This window comes from Hyla sarda, chromosome 5 (genome assembly GCF_029499605.1).
Source record: "Hyla sarda isolate aHylSar1 chromosome 5, aHylSar1.hap1, whole genome shotgun sequence".
NCBI classification, from domain to species: Eukaryota; Metazoa; Chordata; class Amphibia; order Anura; family Hylidae; genus Hyla; species Hyla sarda.
The window spans coordinates 384,459,564-384,482,343 of record NC_079193.1 but is presented as its reverse complement, the minus strand read 5'-3'; the positions used below and the strand labels follow the sequence as shown (position 1 = coordinate 384,482,343).

The 22,780-nt window shown below is 41.6% G+C and overlaps 1 protein-coding gene across 3 annotated transcripts in view; it reads left to right on the top strand.

Moving 5' to 3' along the window:
* The window catches only part of ARHGAP39 (Rho GTPase activating protein 39), a 303,636-nt gene that overhangs the window by 175,547 nt on the left and 105,309 nt on the right, over positions 1 to 22,780 (top strand). For all 3 annotated transcript variants that reach the window (XM_056522932.1, XM_056522930.1, XM_056522931.1), the window contains one exon: positions 10,801 to 10,874. In XM_056522932.1, coding sequence (XP_056378907.1) covers positions 10,801 to 10,874 — 74 coding nt within the window. The remainder of the gene's footprint in view (positions 1 to 10,800; positions 10,875 to 22,780) is intronic.

The window sequence follows — 22,780 nt, the reverse complement described above, 5'->3', positions numbered from 1 at the left end:
CCAGTAAGTTTGGTGTAACCATTGTATCTTGCGGTGTCCCAGACGTTGCAATACAAGATTAAAAAAAGTAATAGAGCATGTGTTGTGTAGTTATGGCCGGTCTCAGCGGTGGCCATGAGAAGTGTAACAACCTGGTAGCGCCCTACTGCAGAAATTCACACCACCTAATGAGGGTTAGGGGCGATGACTAGGGGCTTCTTAGACTTCAATACTTGGGGTGGTCCGGCGCTCAGAGGGTTTACAGGAAGAAAAGGAAGAACAGGTGAGCCTTTTACATCAGGCTTTGGCTTGTAACATAACAGGGGTCAGAGCTAAGATATTAGAAAAAGCTCTGCAATCCAAAACTAAATACAGTATACAGAATAATAATATTTAAATTTACTTATATAGCGCCAACAGATTCTGCAGCACTTTACAATTTTGAAGGTTCAAATAAAGATAATAAAAATAAGACATTGATAAGATAAATAAGGTATTAAGATTAAGAAAAAAAATAAGATATAAAAAATGTTTTCATGCTTTGGGTAGCCCTCCAATACAGAAGTAAATATGGATTAAACATATTCACATTCTGCGCCCTTTTTTAGGGCTCATTCACTATATGGATTTTCCAAGCGGAACCCTGTTTGGAGCTCCACTGTGGAAAATACGGTGTAGCAGCCCCCCATTGCTTTCAATAGGATTCTGCTCCACTTTACACACTACCGAATTTCCGCCACAGAATGAACATTGGAAATTCCGTAGTGTGAATGGGCCCTTAGGGTCCTTTAGGAATAAAGGGTTGAGACCTGCTTCGGATTTGTTAGAAGAAACAGCAGCAGCAGTTCACAGACTGCGGTGACGTTCACACAGGTCACGGAGGGTCATTGCCACCAGAGCGTTATTGATCTCCCCGGTCAATGCCTGTGTTTCTGCTCCTAGTAAATTATCTGCTGATCTGTTGCTGGTGTCTGCAGACGTCCTTATCGCCGGCCATTCATGAAATTTATTCGTAAATATACAGAGGAGGGCCATGGAGAATAGAGGGCATCCTGAAGAAAAGCCTGGCGAGGAACATTTTCTACTCTACAGCTATTTCCCCATAAGAAAACATGGTCACTTTGCAGGTTTTTTTCTCTCTCTCTTTTTTTTATGGGCACTTTTATCCCTGGTGGACGTTCTGGCGCAGCCCTTATCTTGGCCTTTATGCAGGCAACCCGTGAATTGGTGGGATCGATACTTTTTGTGTAGCGCCGTGTGTTTTTCTGAAGCTCTGAACACCGGACTGTGTACATTGTTCTCAGGAACAGAGGCCGATAAGACAGATGTTAATCTCCAGCTCCCAACACGCGCTCCATTGTGGCTGTCGTTTGCGTCTTCGATTTTAGCATCTGTAAAAGAAATAGCTAAAATGTCCTCAGTGACAGGAAAACAGAAATCATCACATTTCATGGCTCAGAAACAGCCAGCGAAAGCCGTCCTGGTCCTGCGTGAGGCTGACATGCCCAGAAGATTCTTGTCTTATCTGCACCGTCTGGTGATTGAAACAACCAGAATGTGTAAGAAATGTGCTAGGAAGATGGATTCTGTTCTGATATTCTGTTGTAGTTCATACCATCCCTGTCACCTCTGATAAACACATTGACGCTCTACATTCACAGAGGCAATCCAGGCAAGAAGCCGAATCACTTAATAAATACATGAAAAAGTGTTAAAAATAATAAAGTTGTAGCAGCCCATCAATAAAAGTTACGCACAGCGCATAGTGTAGTATTTTCCAACCAGGGTGCCTCCAGCTGTTGCAAAACTACAATTCCCAGCATGCTCGGATAGCCATCTTCCATATCGGCTGCATCCTCTCCTTTTGTTAGCTGGGATGTGACCTCACAGGTTCTCAATACAGAAAGCTTTCATCCCTCCTCCCCCTGTCAGCTCTGAAACGAGATCAGTGATGTGAAGGTGGGAACTGGTATTTCTGCTTATTAGATTTATGACGCATTAGATAAGGCAGCAGGGAGTTTGTTTTGATGGAAACTATTGTGACGACTATTGAGAAGACTTCCTGCTGCCTTATCATATCATTCATCATTTTGCAATGGGTCAATAACCAACAACAACTAGAGACTCCATGGTTGGGAAAAACTGGCAAACAAAACAATGTCGGGATTATTAGTTTACAATATTAAGTATATAGCTATAATGAGACAATGGGACAGTGAGATATGGGAAATCCAGAAATACAGAACACCTGTGGCTAGCCCAACAAAAATGAGATTGTATTATTAATAGTTTAGGGCCTCTTGATCACATGACCACACACCTTTATACAGATTCTTGATACGCCCTCCTGTTCCTTCATCCCGGCAAATCGCCGAGGGGGGGCCTGAGACAATCAATTCAGACCAGCGACTCGGTAATTCCGAGTCATACTGGTCTCCGGTGACCTGAAAAATAGGGTGGATTGAGGCTGTCCGACGCAGCCTTGGTCCCCCTGAAGGGATAGGAGTGAGGTGGCAGGGGTTCCACCCCTCCTATCCCTGCGATTGATCGGTCAGATGCGACCGACCAAACGCAGAAGAGGGGTGGGGGTGGTTAAAGTTCAGTTCCCCCGCTCTGCCCACCCATGGTGATCCTGATGTCATGGCGACTGCGATCTGGGTAAGTGGCCTGGAGGTCTGGGGGACCACAGTTAAGAGTCTCTAAGCTGTGGCCCTTCAGATCTTGCAAAACTACAAATCCCAGCATGCCCAGACAGCAAATGGCTGTGTGGGCATGCTGGGATTTGTAGTTTTGCAACATCTGGAGGGCCACAGTTTGGAGATCACTGTGCCGTGGTCTCTAAACTGTGGCCCTCCAGATGTTGCATAACTACAACTCCCAGCATGCACAAACAGCAAACTGCTGTCTTGGCATGCTGGGAGTTGTAGTTTTGAGACAGCTGGAGGCACACTGGTGGGGAAGCACTGAGTTTGTCTGTTAGCTAACTCTGTGTTTCCTCACCAGTGTGCCTCCAGCTGTGGCAAAACTACAACTCCCAGCATGCACGGTTGGTCAGTCCATGCTGAGAGTTGCAGTTTTGCAACAGCTGGAGAGGTTTGTGCACCCGCCCCATGTGAATGTGCAGGGTACATTCACACGGGCAGGTTTACAGTGAGTTTTCTGCTGCAAGTTTGAGCTGCTGCAAATTTTCCACAGCAGCTCAAACTCCCAGCGGGAAACTCACTGTGAACCCCCCGCCCGTGTGACTGTACCCTAAAAACACTACACTACACAAAATAAAGGGTAAAGCACTACATATACATATACCCCTTACACAGTCTCCCCACCCCATAAAAATTAAAACATCTCGTATGGCGGTGTTTACAAAAAGGAGCCTCCAGCTGTTGCCAAAACAACAACTCCCAGCATTACCAGATAGCCATTGACTGTCCAGGCGTGCTGGGAGTTTTGCAACAGCTGGAGGCACCCTGTTTGGGAAACACTGCTGTAGGGTATTTGTGGTGGCGGAGGCAATTGTAATGCTTGTATCCGGGTTCGCCCCTATGCAAATCCCTAATTTAGCCCTCAAATGCACATAGCGCTCTCTCACTTCGGAGCCCTGTTGTATTTAAAGGCAACAGTTTAGGGCCACATATGGGGTATTTCCGTACTCCTTAATTTTGGGGGTCTTTTTCTCCTTTTATTCCTTATGAAATGGAAAACTTGGGGTCTACACCAGTACTGAAATGCCCCATATGTGGATGTAAAATGCTCTGCGGATGCACAACAAGGCTCAGGAGTGAGAGCTCCTTATACATTTGGGGCCTAAATTGGTGATTTGCACAGAGGTGCCTGATAGTTACAGCGGTTCTGACATAAACGCAAAAAAAAAAACACATGTGACCCCATTTTGGAAACTACACCCCTCCCGAAACGTAACAAGAGGAATAGTGTGCCTTAACACCCCACAGGTGTTTGACAAATTTTCATTAAAATTGGACGTAAAAATGGAAATAAAATTTTTTTTCACTAAAATGCTTTGGTTACCCCAATTTTTTTTCCACAAGGGGTAATAGGAGAAAGAACCCCCAAAATTTGTAACCCCATTTCTTCTGAGTATATAAATACCCCATATGTGGATGTAAAGTGCTCTGCGGGCGCACAACAGGGCTCAGAAGAGAAGGAGCGCCATTGGGCCTTTGGAGAGAGACTTTGGCTGGAATTGAAGGCCATGTGCGTTTACAAAAAGCCCCCGTGGTGCCAGAACAGTGGACACCCCCCCTCCCCCCCATACATGTGACCCCATTTTAGAAACTACACCCCTCACGGAATGTAATAAGGGGTGCAGTGAGCATTTAGATTTTTTGAACGGTGGTCCATGAAAATGAAAAATGTTTCAAAGAACTGTCAAACACCAGTGGGGTGTAAATGCTCACTGCACCCCTTTTTAAATTCTGTGAGAGGTGTAGTCTCCAAAATGGGGTCACATGTATGGGGGGGGGCACTGTTCAGGCCCTATGGGGGCTTTGTAAACGCACATGGCCTTCAATTCCAGCCAAATTCTCTCTCCAAAATCCCAATGAGGTGGAAATTAGCTGTGTCCTTAAGGGGTTAAATTAAGTTCACGCCCATTTGACTGATTCCCTAAATTGTCAGACAAATTATAAACCCTCATATCTGAGGAAAAAAAGGGTGAAAGGGTGTAACAAGAAAGTGTGTGATTAGGGTACCCTATTTAATGATGGTAAAGCTTATTTTTATGGGGTTGGCCACAGGTCCTCTTTAAAGGAAATATTAACTGTTTTATAAAATCTAATGCAGCTGGGGAAAGTACTTACCTAACCAAGTCCCCCCCAACACCCCCTCCCCCGTTGCTCCTGTTTGGCTCCATGTAGTCCCCCATACTTTCTTCCTGCTTCCGGAATAAGTTGCTTTCTGCAGGACCTGCTGGGTCAGCCAATAACTGGCTGAGACAAGAAACAGCTACGACCAGGAATTGGCTGAGCTGACAGGTCCTTCAGCACGAATCAGAAGAAGAGAGGTGAGCCAGAGATTGGATGAAGCCAAATAGACCTGCGGGGGAACATGGTCACGTTTTTTTTTATTCTCCCCAGCAGCATACTAGATTTTGTTAAATAGTGGATAAACCCTTTAATCCCTGGTGAGATTCAGCTTGCTAGGCACTTTTGCTAATTCCTGGTATTGGACCTTGATTTTATTGGATGAAAGGCAGTTTATGGGCCATTCATCCCCTTCCCTGGGCCACTGTAGGTTTTAAGATCAGCCCAGATCAGCAGTGTGCCTTAAAGGGGTACTCCTGTGGAAGACTTTTTTTTTTTAACTCAACTGGTGCCAGAAAGTTAAACAAATTTGTAAATTACTTCTATTAAAAAATCTTAATATTTCCAGTACTTATTAACTGCCGAATACTACAGAGGAAATGGTTTTCTTTTTGGAACACAGAGCTCTCTGCTGACATCCTGACCACAGTGCTCTCTGCTGACATCTCTGTCCATTTTAAGAACTGTCCAGAGTAGAAGAAAATCCCCATAGCAAACATATGCTGTTCTGGACAGTTCCTAAAATGGACAGAGATGTAGCAGAGAGCACTGTGCTCGTGATGTCAGCAGAGAGCTCTGTGTTCCAAAAAGAAAATAATTTCCTCTCTAGTATTCAGCAGCTAATAAGTACTAGATGGATTAAGATTTTTTAATAGAAGTAATTTACAAATTTGTTTAACTTTCTGGCACCAGTTGATTTAAAAAAATAAAAATAAAGTTTTCCACCGGAGTACCCCTTTAAAACTAGGTAAGAGTCAGTCTGTGAAATAAGACTGAGAGGAACCAGACTCTTGGATTGTTGGTTTATTCCTAAAGGCTGGGACCTTATAAAAGGGTCTGTGTAACACATTTGTTAGTTGTGGTGTTGGGTGGCTGGTAGGAAGCCACCTGTATGGACGGGGACAGTTTCTGTATAGTTAGTGGTGTTCTCGCAGTATTTATAATGTATTTGTGCCTCGTGTGAAGGCTGTAATAAAAAATTAAGAAAGGAGAAGCCCTGGTTAAATGCTACTTCCATGTCCCTGTCTCTGACTGTGGTTTTTGCTGTTATTTGCCTGGCTCTACGGAGCTAATCTCCATAATATACACACACACATATATATATATATATATATATATATATATAAAGGTTGGGTTCTTAGTGGGAACCTTTAGAGTGAACGTAAAACCTACAATGATGTCCCAGGAATCACCTAGTGACCTAATAAAGCCACAGTATAATGTGCTCCGCGCTGTGACCTACAGACGCCTGCACCCGACTCCTCTCCTTAGGGCCCCTGAGAGCGATAAATCTGCTTGTGATTGTCCTGAGCAGCTAATCTTCTATGTTTTTGCGGTAATCCTGTATAAAGCAGCACAGCTGTATTATGGAATATCCCTGTAATGTCACATTATACTGTATTATGTCCCTCAATAGTTCTCTCGTTCCTCTGGAAATCCTCACAATTCGCACAACTTGAAGTATAAAAGCAATCACTGTAGGTTCTTAATAATGTATCCAAAATAGATGCAACCAACCATTGGTCAGTGCAGCTTCAGAATTGTTTTATCATTTTTACTCTGAACTCTGTATCCAAAATCTATTAAGACCTGAAAAGATGTCCCTGTGCAGATAATCCAGGGATGTATTCATACTGAGCCCCCCCTACAGTACAGGGAGGTATTACATGTTCTGTACTCTTTACCTGTATTACTGAAGTGTATGCACTGACTGGTGTCTGGTAGCGCCCCCTACAGTACAGGAAGGTATTACATGTTCTGTACTCTTTACCTGTATTACTGAAGTGTATGCACTGACTGGTGTCTGGTAGCGCCCCCTACAGTACAGGGAGGTATTACATGTTCTGTACTCTTTACCTGTATTACTGAAGTGTATGCACTGACTGGTGTCTGGTAGCGCCCCCTACAGTACAGGGAGGTATTACATGTTCTATACTCTTTACCTGTATTACTCTGAAGTGTATGCACTGACTGGTGTCTGGTAGCGCCCCCTACAGTACAGGGAGGTATTACAAGTTCTGTACTACTCCTTACCTGTGCCAGGTTTAGCTGCTCCTTTGGACACCAAGTAAGGGCGGCTCCATTTGGGACACTGTGTACTGTATAGGACCCTGAAGAAGCTCCTGTCCTCTACATAAACCATTGTTTCCCATCCAGGGTGCCTCCAGCTGTTGCAAAACTACAATTCCCAGCATGCCCGGACAGCCAACGGCTGTCCGGGTATGCTGGGAGTTGTAGTTTTGCAACAGCTGGAGGCACCCTGGTTGGAAAACACTGACATAGACAGTGATTACAGTTCCCAGCAGATCTTTCTTACTTTTATATATAAGGATTTGCTTTATCTATATTAGTTCTCTACTTATTTTTCTTTAATATAAAGGTTGGGTTCTTAGTGGGAACCTTTAGAGTGTGAACGTAAAACCTACAATGATGTCCCAGGAATCACCTAGTGACCTAATAAAGCCACAGTATAATGTGCTCCGCGCTGTGCCCTACAGACGCCTGCACCCGGCTCCTCTCCTTAGGGCCCCTGAGAGCGATAAATCTGCTTGTGATTGTCCTGAGCAGCTAATCTTCTATGTTTTTGCGGTAATCCTGTATAAAGCAGCACAGCTGTATTATGGAATATCCCTGTAATGTCACATTATACTGTATTATGTCCCTCCTTAATACTGATGCATCTGCTGCCAGTGACACGGACCCTAAATGATCAATAGTTCTCTCGTTCCTCTGGAAATCCTCACAATTCGCACAACTTGAAGTATAAAAGCAATCACTGTAGGTTCTTAATAATGTATCCAAAATAGATGCAACCAACCATTGGTCAGTGCAGCTTCAGAATTGTTTTATCATTTTTACTCTGAACTCTGTATCCAAAATCTATTAAGACCTGAAAAGATGTCCCTGTGAAGATAATCCAGGGATGTATTCATACTGAGCCCTCTCTACACTTCCTCATGTCTTCTCCGTTTTCACAGACCACTGAGGTGCAGTAAATGGTATTTCTACAGTGATCCCTCAACTTACAATGAAACCAGACTCAACATACAATGTACAGACAGTCCAGATCTGTGAAACTTGTCAATGGCTGGAAGAACCAACCAATCAGAATGGGCATTCACTAGTAAAACACCTGCATTTCTGAAGTGCATGCACTGACTGGTGTCTGGTAGCGCCCCCTACAGTACAGGAAGGTATTACATGTTCTGTACTCTTTACCTGTATTACTGAAGTGTATGCACTGACTGGTGTCTGGTAGCGCCCCCTACAGTACAGGGAGGTATTACATGTTCTGTACTCTTTACCTGTATTACTGAAGTGTATGTACTGACTGGTATCTGGTAGCACCCCCTACAGTACAGGGAGGTATTACATGTTCTGTACTCTTTACCTGTATTACTGACGTGTATGGACTGACTGGTGTCTGGTAGCGCCCCCTACAGTACAGGGAGATATAACATGTTCTGTACTCTTTACCTGTATTACTGACGTGTATGCACTGACTGGTGTCTGGTAGCGCCCCCTACAGTACAGGGAGGTATTACATGTTCTGTACTCTTTACCTGTATTACTGAAGTGTATGTACTGATTGGTGTCTGGTAGCGCCCCCTACAGTACAGGGAGGTATTACATGTTCTGTACCCTTTACCTGCTTTACTGAAGTGTATGCACTGACTGGTGTCTGGTAGCGCCTCCTACAGTACAGGGAGGTATTACATGTTCTGTACTCTTTACCTTTATTACTCTGAAGTGTATGCACTGACTGGTGTCTGGTAGCGCCCCCTACAGTACAGGGAGGTATTACATGTTCTGTACTCTTTACCTGCATTACTGAAGTGTATGCACTGACTGGTGTCTGGTAGCGCCCCCTACAGTACAGGGAGGAACTACAAGTTCTGTACTACTCCTTACCTGTGCCAGGTTTAGCTGCTCCTTTGGACACCAAGTAAGGGCGGCTTCATTTGGGACACTGTGTACTGTATAGGACCCTGAAGAAGCTCCTGTCCTCTACATAAACCAGTGTTTCCCATCCAGGGTGCCTCCAGCTGTTGCAAAACTACAATTCCCAGCATGCCCGGACAGCCAACGGCTGTCCGGCTATGCTGGGAGTTGTAGTTTTGCAACAGCTGGAGGCACCCTGATTGGGAAACACTGACATAGACAGTGATTACAGCTCCCAGCAGATCTTTCTTACTTTATATATAAGGATTTGCTTTATCTGTATTCGTTATCTACTTATTTTTCTTTAATCCTCACTTTTTCCTATTTTTGGATGACATTTTGGGGCTTCAGAACCAATTACCAGGTTTCCATAGAGTTATGGTCTCAACATAGGATGGTTTCAACATACAATGGTCGTCCTGGAACAATTAATATTGTAACTTGAGGGACCATATACAAAAACGTGATGTAAGGAGTGATGTCATCTATAGTGCACTGTACGGGGGAGATTTATCAAAACCCGTCCAGAGGAAAAGGTGCTGAGTTGCCCATAGCAACCAATCAGATCACTACTTTCATTTTGCAGAGGCCTTTTCAAAAATGAAAGAAGCGATCTGATTGGTTGCTCTGGGCAACTGGTCAACTTTTCCTCTGGACGGGATTTGATAAATCTCCCCCTATATCTCTGACTATATAGAAGGTTTTGTGTATATAATAAAGTGTGAAGGCGTCGGCCGTCCTTGCTGCTTCACTGGTCAATGAAGATGGTGTCACCTATAGGAAATCCCATAATGTGTCTGAGGTGACTGATATATAGCGGCGGAGGCATCAATATCTGCCCAATGATTGGGTCTGCGAGGCTCTGATCGGGCACTTCATCATGTATACCACTGTTTCCCAACCAGGGGTGCCTCCAGCTGTTGTAAAACTACAACTCCCAGCATGTTGGACTATAAAGTAGTATATAGTATAGGTCAGTGTTTCCCAACCAGGGGTGCCTCCAGCTGTTGCAAAATTACAACTCCCAGCATCTTGGACCATATATTAGTATATAGTATAGGTCAGTGTTTCCCAACCAGGGGTGCCCCCAGCTGTTGCAAAATTACAACTCCCAGCATGTTGGACCATATAGTAGTATTTATTTTAGGTTAGAGTTTTTCAACCAGGGATGCCTCTAGCTGTTGCAAAACTACAACTCCCAGCATGCCTGGACAGCCGTTGTCCGGGCATGCTGGGAGTTGTAGTTTTGCAACAGCTGGAGGCATCCTGGTTGGGAAACACTGATGTATACAGATACAGCAATGGCCGCACTCCTATGGAGTTCACCCAACCTAAGTGACTAACACAGTGCTGAGCATTGGTCCTTACAGCATTTATAGAGAAGTAAAGACCCTGGACGTCCTATTCCAGACTGAATCCTCATGTAATCCCGATTGTACTAATTCTGATCTACTCCATTCACATCCAGAGCTGCGATCACAATTCTGCTTATATGTTTGTGTTGTCTTGTATCTGCTTTGGTTCTGACTATGTAGGTCGGCGTCCTTGACTCGTGAGTCTCCTCTATAAGCACAACTACAACTCCCATCCTGCCATAACAGATTCCCGCTTTCGGTGCGTGATGTTATTTTAGTCTGGAGCCGCAGATTGTTGAATACTGATTGAGGTTCACAGGTTTACACATCCACGATCCGTCCTTGATACTTTCTTATACATTTCTCAATCGTGTCTGATGTTTTCTTTATTGTGATATGAAGAATATTCCCACCTGACTTACAGATACCGTATAATATAGGAATTGTTACCCGAGTCCTTATTCTCTGTCCTCTTGTTATTCTAGGAGTGGCGATCAGCACCTATGCCAAATACTGTTACAGGAAACTCCAGAAGGCGGCCTTGTTGGGAGCGAAAAAGGTATCTGTCTTTATACAGCTCGCATGATACTCAGAGTTATCACTGTTATCTGTGGTGTTACATAGGACTGCAGGTCACATCTATACATTATCTGTACTCAGAAAGTTATCACTGTTATCTGTGGTGTTACATAGGACTGCAGGTCACATCTATTACATTATCTGTACTCAGAGAGTTATCACTGTGTTATCTGTGGTGTTACATAGGACTGCAGGTCACATCTATACATTATCTGTACTCAGAGAGTTATCACTGTGTTATCTGTGGTCTTACATAGGACTGCAGGTCACATCTATACATTATCTGTACTCAGAGAGTTATCACTGTTATCTGTGGTGTTACATAGGACTGCAGGTCACATCTATACATTATCTGTACTCAGAGAGTTATCACTGTTATCTGTGGTGTTACATAGGACTGCAGGTCACATCTATACATTATCTGTACTCAGAGAGTTATCACTGTGTTATCTGTGGTGTTACATAGGACTGCAGGTCACATCTATACATTATCTGTACTCAGAGAGTTATCACTGTTATCTGTGGTGTTACATAGGACTGCAGGTCACATCTACTACATTATCTGTACTCAGAGAGTTATCACTGTGTTATCTGTGGTGTTACATAGGACTGCAGGTCACATCTATACATTATCTGTACTCAGAGAGTTATCACTGTTATCTGTGGTGTTACATAGGACTGCAGGTCACATCTATACATTATCTGTACTCAGAGAGTTATCACTGTGTTATCTGTGGTGTTACATAGGACTGCAGGTCACATCTATACATTATCTGTACTCAGAGAGTTATCACTGTTATCTGTGGTGTTACATAGGACTGCAGGTCACATCTATACATTATCTGTACTCAGAGAGTTATCACTGTGTTATCTGTGGTGTTACATAGGACTGCAGGTCACATCTATACATTATCTGTACTCAGAGAGTTATCACTGTGTTATCTGTGGTGTTACATAGGACTGCAGGTCACATCTATACATTATCTGTACTCAGAGAGTTATCACTGTTATCTGTGGTGTTACATAGGACTGCAGGTCACATCTATACATTATCTGTACTCAGAGAGTTATCACTGTTATCTGTGGTGTTACATAGGACTGCAGGTCACATCTATACATTATCTGTACTCAGAGAGTTATCACTGTGTTATCTGTGGTGTTACATAGGACTGCAGGTCACATCTATACATTATCTCTACTCAGAGAGTTATCACTGTTATCTGTGGTGTTACATAGGACTGCAGGTCACATCTATACATTATCTGTACTCAGAGAGTTATCACTGTTATCTGTGGTGTTACATAGGACTGCAGGTCACATCTATACATTATCTGTACTCAGAGTTATCACTGTTATCTGTGGTGTTACATAGGACTGCAGGTCACATCTATACATTATCTGTACTCAGAGAGTTATCACTGTTATCTGTGGTGTTACATAGGACTGCAGGTCACATCTATACATTATCTGTACTCAGAGAATCATCACTGTGTTATCTGTGGTGTTACATAGGACTGCAGGTCACATCTATACATTATCTGTACTCAGAGAGTTATCACTGTGTTATCTGTGGTGTTACATAGGACTGCAGGTCACATCTATACATTATCTGTACTCAGAGAGTTATCACTGTTATCTGTGGTGTTACATAGGACTGCAGGTCACATCTATACATTATCTGTACTCAGAGAGATATCACTGTTATCTGTGGTGTTACATAGGACTGCAGGTCACATCTATACATTATCTGTACTCAGAGAGTTATCACTGTGTTATCTGTGGTGTTACATAGGACTGCAGGTCACATCTACTACATTATCTGTACTCAGAGAGTTATCACTGTTATCTGTGGTGTTACATAGGACTGCAGGTCACATCTATACATTATCTGTACTCAGAGAGTTATCACTGTGTTATCTGTGGTGTTACATAGGACTGCAGGTCACATCTATACATTATCTGTACTCAGAGAGTTATCACTGTGTTATCTGTGGTGTTACATAGGACTGCAGGTCACATCTACTACATTATCTGTACTCAGAGAGTTATCACTGTTATCTGTGGTGTTACATAGGACTGCAGGTCACATCTATACATTATCTGTACTCAGAGTTATCACTGTGTTATCTGTGGTGTTACATAGGACTGCAGGTCACATCTATACATTATCTGTACTCAGAGAGTTATCACTGTTATCTGTGGTGTTACATAGGACTGCAGGTCACATCTATACATTATCTGTACTCAGAGAGTTATCACTGTGTTATCTGTGGTGTTACATAGGACTGCAGGTCACATCTATACATTATCTGTACTCAGAGAGTTATCACTGTGTTATCTGTGGTGTTACATAGGACTGCAGGTCACATCTATACATTATCTGTACTCAGAGAGTTATCACTGTGTTATCTGTGGTGTTACATAGGACTGCAGGTCACATCTATACATTATCTGTACTCAGAGAGTTATCACTGTGTTATCTGTGGTGTTACATAGGACTGCAGGTCACATCTATACATTATCTGTACTCAGAGAGTTATCACTGTTATCTGTGGTGTTACATAGGACTGCAGGTCACATCTATACATTATCTGTACTCAGAGAGTTATCACTGTGTTATCTGTGGTGTTACATAGGACTGCAGGTCACATCTATACATTATCTGTACTCAGAGAGTTATCACTGTGTTATCTGTGGTGTTACATAGGACTGCAGGTCACATCTACTACATTATCTGTACTCAGAGTTATCACTGTTATCTGTGGTGTTACATAGGACTGCAGGTCACATCTATACATTATCTGTACTCAGAGAGTTATCACTGTGTTATCTGTGGTGTTACATAGGACTGCAGGTCACATCTACTACATTATCTGTACTCAGAGAGTTATCACTGTTATCTGTGGTGTTACATAGGACTGCAGGTCACATCTATACATTATCTGTACTCAGAGAGTTATCACTGTGTTATCTGTGGTGTTACATAGGACTGCAGGTCACATCTATACATTATCTGTACTCAGAGAGTTATCACTGTTATCTGTGGTGTTACATAGGACTGCAGGTCACATCTATACATTATCTGTACTCAGAGAGTTATCACTGTGTTATCTGTGGTGTTACATAGGACTGCAGGTCACATCTATACATTATCTGTACTCAGAGTTATCACTGTGTTATCTGTATGTTACATAGGACTGCAGGTCACATCTATACATTATCTGTACTCAGAGAGTTATCACTGTTATCTGTGGTGTTACATAGGACTGCAGGTCACATCTATACATTATCTGTACTCAGAGAGTTATCACTGTGTTATCTGTGGTGTTACATAGGACTGCAGGTCACATCTACTACATTATCTGTACTCAGAGAGTTATCACTGTGTTATCTGTGGTGTTACATAGGACTGCAGGTCACATCTACTACATTATCTGTACTCAGAGAGTTATCACTGTGTTATCTGTGGTGTTACATAGGACTGCAGGTCACATCTATACATTATCTGTACTCAGAGTTATCACTGTGTTATCTGTGGTGTTACATAGGACTGCAGGTCACATCTATACATTATCTGTACTCAGAGAGTTATCACTGTGTTATCTGTGGTGTTACATAGGACTGCAGGTCACATCTATACATTATCTGTACTCAGAGAGTTATCACTGTGTTATCTGTGGTGTTACATAGGACTGCAGGTCACATCTATACGTTATCTGTACTCAGAGAGATATCACTGTGTTATCTGTGGTGTTACATAGGACTGCAAGTCACATCTATACATTATCTGTACTCAGAGAGTTATCACTGTTATCTGTGGTGTTACATAGGACTGCAGGTCACATCTATACATTATCTGTACTCAGAGAGATATCACTGTTATCTGTGGTGTTACATAGGACTGCAGGTCACATCTATACATTATCTGTACTCAGAGAGTTATCACTGTGTTATCTGTGGTGTTACATAGGACTGCAGGTCACATCTATACATTATCTGTACTCAGAGAGTTATCAATGTGTTATCTGTGGTGTTACATAGGACTGCAGGTCACATCTATACATTATCTGTACTCAGAGAGTTATCACTGTTATCTGTGGTGTTACATAGGACTGCAGGTCACATCTATACATTATCTGTACTCAGAGAGTTATCACTGTGTTATCTGTGGTGTTACATAGGACTGCAGGTCACATCTACTACATTATCTGTACTCAGAGAGTTATCACTGTGTTATCTGTGGTGTTACATAGGACTGCAGGTCACATCTATACATTATCTGTACTCAGAGAGTTATCACTGTGTTATCTGTGGTGTTACATAGGACTGCAGGTCACATCTATACATTATCTGTACTCAGAGAGTTATCACTGTTATCTGTGGTGTTACATAGGACTGCAGGTCACATCTATACATTATCTGTACTCAGAGAGATATCACTGTTATCTGTGGTGTTACATAGGACTGCAGGTCACATCTATACATTATCTGTACTCAGAGAGATATCACTGTTATCTGTGGTGTTACATAGGACTGCAGGTCACATCTATACATTATCTGTACTCAGAGAGTTATCACTGTTATCTGTGGTGTTACATAGGACTGCAGGTCACATCTATACATTATCTGTACTCATAGAGTTATCACTGTTATCTGTGGTGTTACATAGGACTGCAGGTCACATCTATACATTATCTGTACTCAGAGTTATCACTGTTATCTGTGGTGTTACATAGGACTGCAGATCACATCTATACATTATCTGTACTCAGAGAGTTATCACTGTTATCTGTGGTGTTACATAGGACTGCAGGTCACATCTATACATTATCTGTACTCAGATAGTTATCACTGTGTTATCTGTGGTGTTACATAGGACTGCAGGTCACATCTACTACATTATCTGTACTCAGAGAGTTATCACTGTTATCTGTGGTGTTACATAGGACTGCAGGTCACATCTATACATTATCTGTACTCAGAGAGTTATCACTGTGTTATCTGTGGTGTTACATAGGACTGCAGGTCACATCTATACATTATCTGTACTCAGAGAGTTATCACTGTGTTATCTGTGGTGTTACATAGGACTGCAGGTCACATCTACTACATTATCTGTACTCAGAGAGTTATCACTGTTATCTGTGGTGTTACATAGGACTGCAGGTCACATCTATACATTATCTGTACTCAGAGTTATCACTGTGTTATCTGTGGTGTTACATAGGACTGCAGGTCACATCTATACATTATCTGTACTCAGAGAGTTATCACTGTGTTATCTGTGGTGTTACATAGGACTGCAGGTCACATCTATACATTATCTGTACTCAGAGAGATATCACTGTTATCTGTGGTGTTACATAGGACTGCAGGTCACATCTATACATTATCTGTACTCAGAGAGTTATCACTGTTATCTGTGGTGTTACATAGGACTGCAGGTCACATCTATACATTATCTGTACTCAGAGAGTTATCACTGTTATCTGTGGTGTTACATAGGACTGCAGGTCACATCTATACATTATCTGTACTCAGAGAGTTATCACTGTGTTATCTGTGGTGTTACATAGGACTGCAGGTCACATCTATACATTATATGTACTCATAAAGTTATCACTGTGTTATCTGTGGTGTTACATAGGACTGCAGGTCACATCTATACATTATCTGTACTCAGAGAGTTATCACTGTGTTATCTGTGGTGTTACATAGGACTGCAGGTCACATCTATACATTATCTGTACTCAGAGAGTTATCACTGTTATCTGTGGTGTTACATAGGACTGCAGGTCACATCTATACATTATCTGTACTCAGAGAGTTATCACTGTTATCTGTGGTGTTACATAGGACTGCAGGTCACATCTATACATTATCTGTACTCAGAGAGTTATCACTGTTATCTGTGGTGTTACATAGGACTGCAGGTCACATCTATACATTATCTGTACTCAGAGAGTTATCACTGTGTTATCTGTGGTGTTACATAGGACTGCAGGTCACATCTATACATTATCTGTACTCAGAGAGTTATCACTGTGTTATCTGTGGTGTTACATAGGACTGCAGGTCACATCTATACATTATCTGTACTCAGAGAGTTATCACTGTGTTATCTGTGGTGTTACATAGGACTGCAGGTCACATCTATACATTATCTGTACTTAGAGAGTTATCACTGTTATCTGTGGTGTTACATAGGACTGCAGGTCACATCTATACATTATCTGTACTCAGAGAGTTATCACTGTGTTATCTGTGGTGTTACATAGGACTGCAGGTCACATCTATACATTATCTGTACTCAGAGAGTTATCACTGTGTTATCTGTGGTGTTACATAGGACTGCAGGTCACATCTATACATTATCTGTACTCAGAGAGTTATCACTGTTATCTGTGGTGTTACATAGGACTGCAGGTCACATCTACTACATTATCTGTACTCAGAGAGTTATCACTGTGTTATATGTGGTGTTACATAGGACTGCAGGTCACATCTATACATTATCTGTACTCAGAGAGTTATCACTGTTATCTGTGGTGTTACATAGGACTGCAGGTCACATCTATACATTATCTGTACTCAGAGAGTTATCACTGTTATCTGTGGTGTTACATAGGACTGCAGGTCACATCTATACATTATCTGTACTCAGAGAGTTATCACTGTTATCTGTGGTGTTACATAGGACTGCAGGTCACATCTATACATTATCTGTACTCAGAGAGTTATCACTGTGTTATCTGTGGTGTTACATAGGACTGCAGGTCACATCTATACATTATTTGTACTCAGAGAGATATCACTGTTATCTGTGGTGTTACATAGGACTGCAGGTCACATCTATACATTATCTGTACTCAGAGCGTTATCACTGTTATCTGTGGTGTTACATAGGACTGCAGGTCTCATCTATACATTATCTGTACTCAGAGAGTTATCTCTGTTATCTGTGGTGTTACATAGGACTGCAGGTCACATCTATACATTATCTGTACTCAGAGAGTTATCACTGTGTTATCTGTGGTGTTACATAGGACTGCAGGTCACATCTATACATTATCTGTACTCAGAGAGTTATCACTGTTATCTGTGGTGTTACATAGGACTGCAGGTCACATCTATACATTATCTGTACTCAGAGCGTTATCACTGTTATCTGTGGTGTTACATAGGACTGCAGGTCACATCTATACATTATCTGTACTCAGAGAGTTATCACTGTTATCTGTGGTGTTACATAGGACTGCAGGTCACATCTATACATTATCTGTACTCAGAGAGTTATCACTGTTATCTGTGGTGTTACATAGGACTGCAGGTCACATCTACTACATTATCTGTACTCAGAGAGTTATCACTGTGTTATCTGTGGTGTTACATAGGACTGCAGGTCACATCTATACATTATCTGTACTCAGAGAGTTATCACTGTTATCTGTGGTGTTACATAGGACTGCAGGTCACATCTATACATTATATGTACTCAGAGAGTTATCACTGTGTTATCTGTGGTGTTACATAGGACTGCAGGTCACATCTATACATTATCTGTACTCAGAGAGTTATCACTGATATCTGTGGTGTTACATAGGACTGCAGGTCACATCTATACATTATCTGTACTCAGAGAGTTATCACTGTTATCTGTGGTGTTACATAGGACTGCAGGTCACATCTACTACATTATCTGTACTCAGAGAGTTATCACTGTTATCTGTGGTGTTACATAGGACTGCAGGTCACATCTATACATTATCTGTATTCAGAGAGTTATCACTGTGTTATCTGTGGTGTTACATAGGACTGCAGGTCACATCTATACATTATCTGTACTCAGAGAGTTATCACTGTTATCTGTGGTGTTACATAGGACTGCAGGTCACATCTATACATTATCTGTACTCAGAGATATCACTGTTATCTGTGGTGTTACATAGGACTGCAGGTCACATCTATACATTATCTGTACTCAGAGAGTTATCACTGTTATCTGTGGTGTTACATAGGACTGCAGGTCACATCTATACATTATCTGTACTCAGAGAGTTATCACTGTTATCTGTGGGTGTTACATGGGACTGCAGGTCACATCTATACATTATCTGTACTCAGAGATATCACTGTTATCTGTGGTGTTACATAGGACTGCAGGTCACATCTATACATTATCTGTACTCAGAGAGTTATCACTGTTATCTGTGGTGTTACATAGGACTGCAGGTCACATCTATACATTATCTGTACTCAGAGAGTTATCACTGTTATCTGTGGTGTTACATAGGACTGCAGGTTACATCTATACATTATCTGTACTCAGAGATATCACTGTTATCTGTGGTGTTACATAGGACTGCAGGTCACATCTATACATTATCTGTACTCAGAGAGTTATCACTGTTATCTGTGGTGTTACATAGGACTGCAGGTCACATCTATACATTATCTGTACTCAGAGAGTTATCACTGTTATCTGTGGTGTTACATAGGACTGCAGGTCACATCTATACATTATCTGTACTCAGAGAGTTATCACTGTTATCTGTGGTGTTACATAGGACTGCAGGTCACATCTATACATTATCTGTACTCAGAGAGTTATCACTGTTATCTGTGGTGTTACATAGGACTGCAGGCCACATCTACTACATTATCTGTACTCAGAGAGTTATCACTGTTATCTGTGGTGTTACATAGGACTGCAGGTCACATCTATACATTATCTGTATTCAGAGAGTTATCACTGTGTTAATCCGTGGTGTTACATAGGACTGCAGGTCACATCTATACATTATCTGTACTCAGAGAGATATCACTGTGTTATCTGTGGTGTTACATAGGACTGCAGGTCACATCTATACATTATCTGTACTCAGAGAGTTATCACTGTGTTATCTGTGGTGTTACATAGGACTGCAGGTCACATCTATACATTATCTGTACTCAGAGAGTTATCACTGTGTTATCTGTGGTGTTACATAGGACTGCAGGTCACATCTATACATTATCTGTACTCAGAGAGTTATCACTGTGTTATCTGTGGTGTTACATAGGACTGCAGGTCACATCTATACAATATCTGTACTCAGAGAGTTATCACTGTGTTATCTGTGGTGTTACATAGGACTGCAGGTCACATCTATACATTATCTGTACTCAGAGAGTTATCACTGTTATCTGTGGTGTTACATAGGACTGCAGGTCACATCTATACATTATCTGTACTCAGAGAGTTATCACTGTTATCTGTGGTGTTACATAGGACTGCAGGTCACATCTATACATTATCTGTACTCAGAGAGTTATCACTGTTATCTGTGGTGTTACATAGGACTGCAGGTCACATCTATACATTATCTGTACTCGAGAGAGTTATCACTGTTATCTGTGGTGTTACATAGGACTGCAGGTCACATCTATACATTATCTGTACTCAGAGAGTTATCACTGTTATCTGTGGTGTTACATAGGACTGCAGGTCACATCTACTACATTATCTGTACTCAGAGAGTTATCTCTGTTATCTGTGGTGTTACATAGGACTGCAGGTCACATCTATACATTATCTGTACTCAGAGAGTTATCACTGTGTTATCTGTGGTGTTACATAGGACTGCAGGTCACATCTATACATTATCTGTACTCAGAGAGTTATCACTGTGTTATCTGTGGTGTTACATAGGACTGCAGGTCACATCTATACATTATCTGTACTCAGAGAGTTATCACTGTTATCTGTGGTGTTACATAGGACTGCAGGTCACATCTATACATTATCTGTACTCGAGAGAGTTATCACTGTGTTATCTGTGGTGTTACATAGGACTGCAGGTCACATCTATACATTATCTGTACTCAGAGAGTTATCACTGTTATCTGTGGTGTTACATAGGACTGCAGGTCACATCTACAACATTATCCTGTACTCAGAGAGTTATCACTGTTATCTGTGGTGTTACATAGGACTGCAGGTCACATCTATACATTATCTGTACTCAGAGAGTTATCACTGTGTTATCTGTGGTGTTACATAGGACTGCAGGTCACATCTATACATTATCTGTACTCAGAGAGTTATCACTGTGTTATCTGTGGTGTTACATAGGACTGGAGGTCACATATATACATTATCTGTACTCAGAGAGTTATCACTGTGTTATCTGTGGTGTTACATAGGACTGCAGGTCACATCTATACATTATCTGTACTCAGAGAGTTATCACTGTGTTATCTGTGGTGTTACATAGGACTGCAGGTCACATCTATACATTATCTGTACTCAGAGAGTTATCACTGTTATCTGTGGTGTTACATAGGACTGCAGGTCACATCTACTACATTATCTGTACTCAGAGAGTTATCACTGTGTTATCTGTGGTGTTACATAGGACTGCAGGTCTCATCTATACATTATCTGTACTCAGAGAGTTATCACTGTTATCTGTGGTGTTACATAGGACTGCAGGTCACATCTATACATTATCTGTACTCGAGAGAGTTATCACTGTGTTATCTGTGGTGTTACATAGGACTGCAGGTCACATCTATACATTATCTGTACTCAGAGAGTTATCACTGTTATCTGTGGTGTTACATAGGACTGCAGGTCACATCTATACATTATCTGTACTCAGAGAGTTATCACTGTGTTATCTGTGGTGTTACATAGGACTGCAGGTCACATCTACTACATTATCTGTACTCAGAGAGTTATCACTGTGTTATCTGTGGTGTTACATAGGACTGCAGGTCACATCTATACATTATCTGTACTCAGAGAGTTATCACTGTGTTATCTGTGGTGTTACATAGGACTGCAGGTCACATATATACATTATCTGTACTCAGAGAGTTATCACTGTGTTATCTGTGGTGTTACATAGGACTGCAGGTGACATCTATACATTATCTGTACTCAGAGAGATATCACTGTTATCTGTGGTGTTACATAGGACTGCAGGTCACATCTATACATTATCTGTACTCAGAGAGTTATCACTGTTATCTGTGGTGTTACATAGGGACTGCAGGTCACATCTACTACATTATCTGTACTCAGAGAGTTATCACTGTGTTATCTGTGGTGTTACATAGGACTGCAGGTCACATCTATACATTATCTGTACTCAGAGAGATATTACTGTTATCTGTGGTGTTACATAGGACTGCAGGTCACATCTATACATTATCTGTACTCAGAGTTATCACTGTTATCTGTGGTGTTACATAGGACTGCAGGTCACAATCTATACATTATCTGTACTCAGAGAGTTATCACTGTTATCTGTGGTGTTACATAGGACTGCAGGTCACATCTACTACATTAATCTGTACTCAGAGAGTTATCACTGTGTTATCTGTGGTGTTACATAGGACTGCAGGTCACATCTATACATTATCTGTACTCAGAGAGATATCACTGTTATCTGTGGTGTTACATAGGACTGCAGGTCACATCTATACATTATCTGTACTCAGAGAGTTATCACTGTTATCTGTGGTGTTACATAGGACTGCAGGTCACATCTATACATTATCTGTACTCAGAGAGTTATCACTGTGTATCTGTGGTGTTACATAGGACTGCAGGTCACATCTATACATTATCTGTACTCAGAGAGATATCACTGTTATCTGTGGTGTTACATAGGACTGCAGGTCCATCTATACATTATCTGTACTCAGAGAGTTATCACTGTGTTATCTGTGGTGTTACATAGGACTGCAGGTCACATCTATACATTATCTGTACTCAGAGAGATTATCACAGTGTTATCTGTGGTGTTACATAGGACTGCAGGTCACATCTATACATTATCTGTACTCAGGAGAGTTTATCACTGTCAGTTATCTTATCTGTGGTGTTACATAGGACTG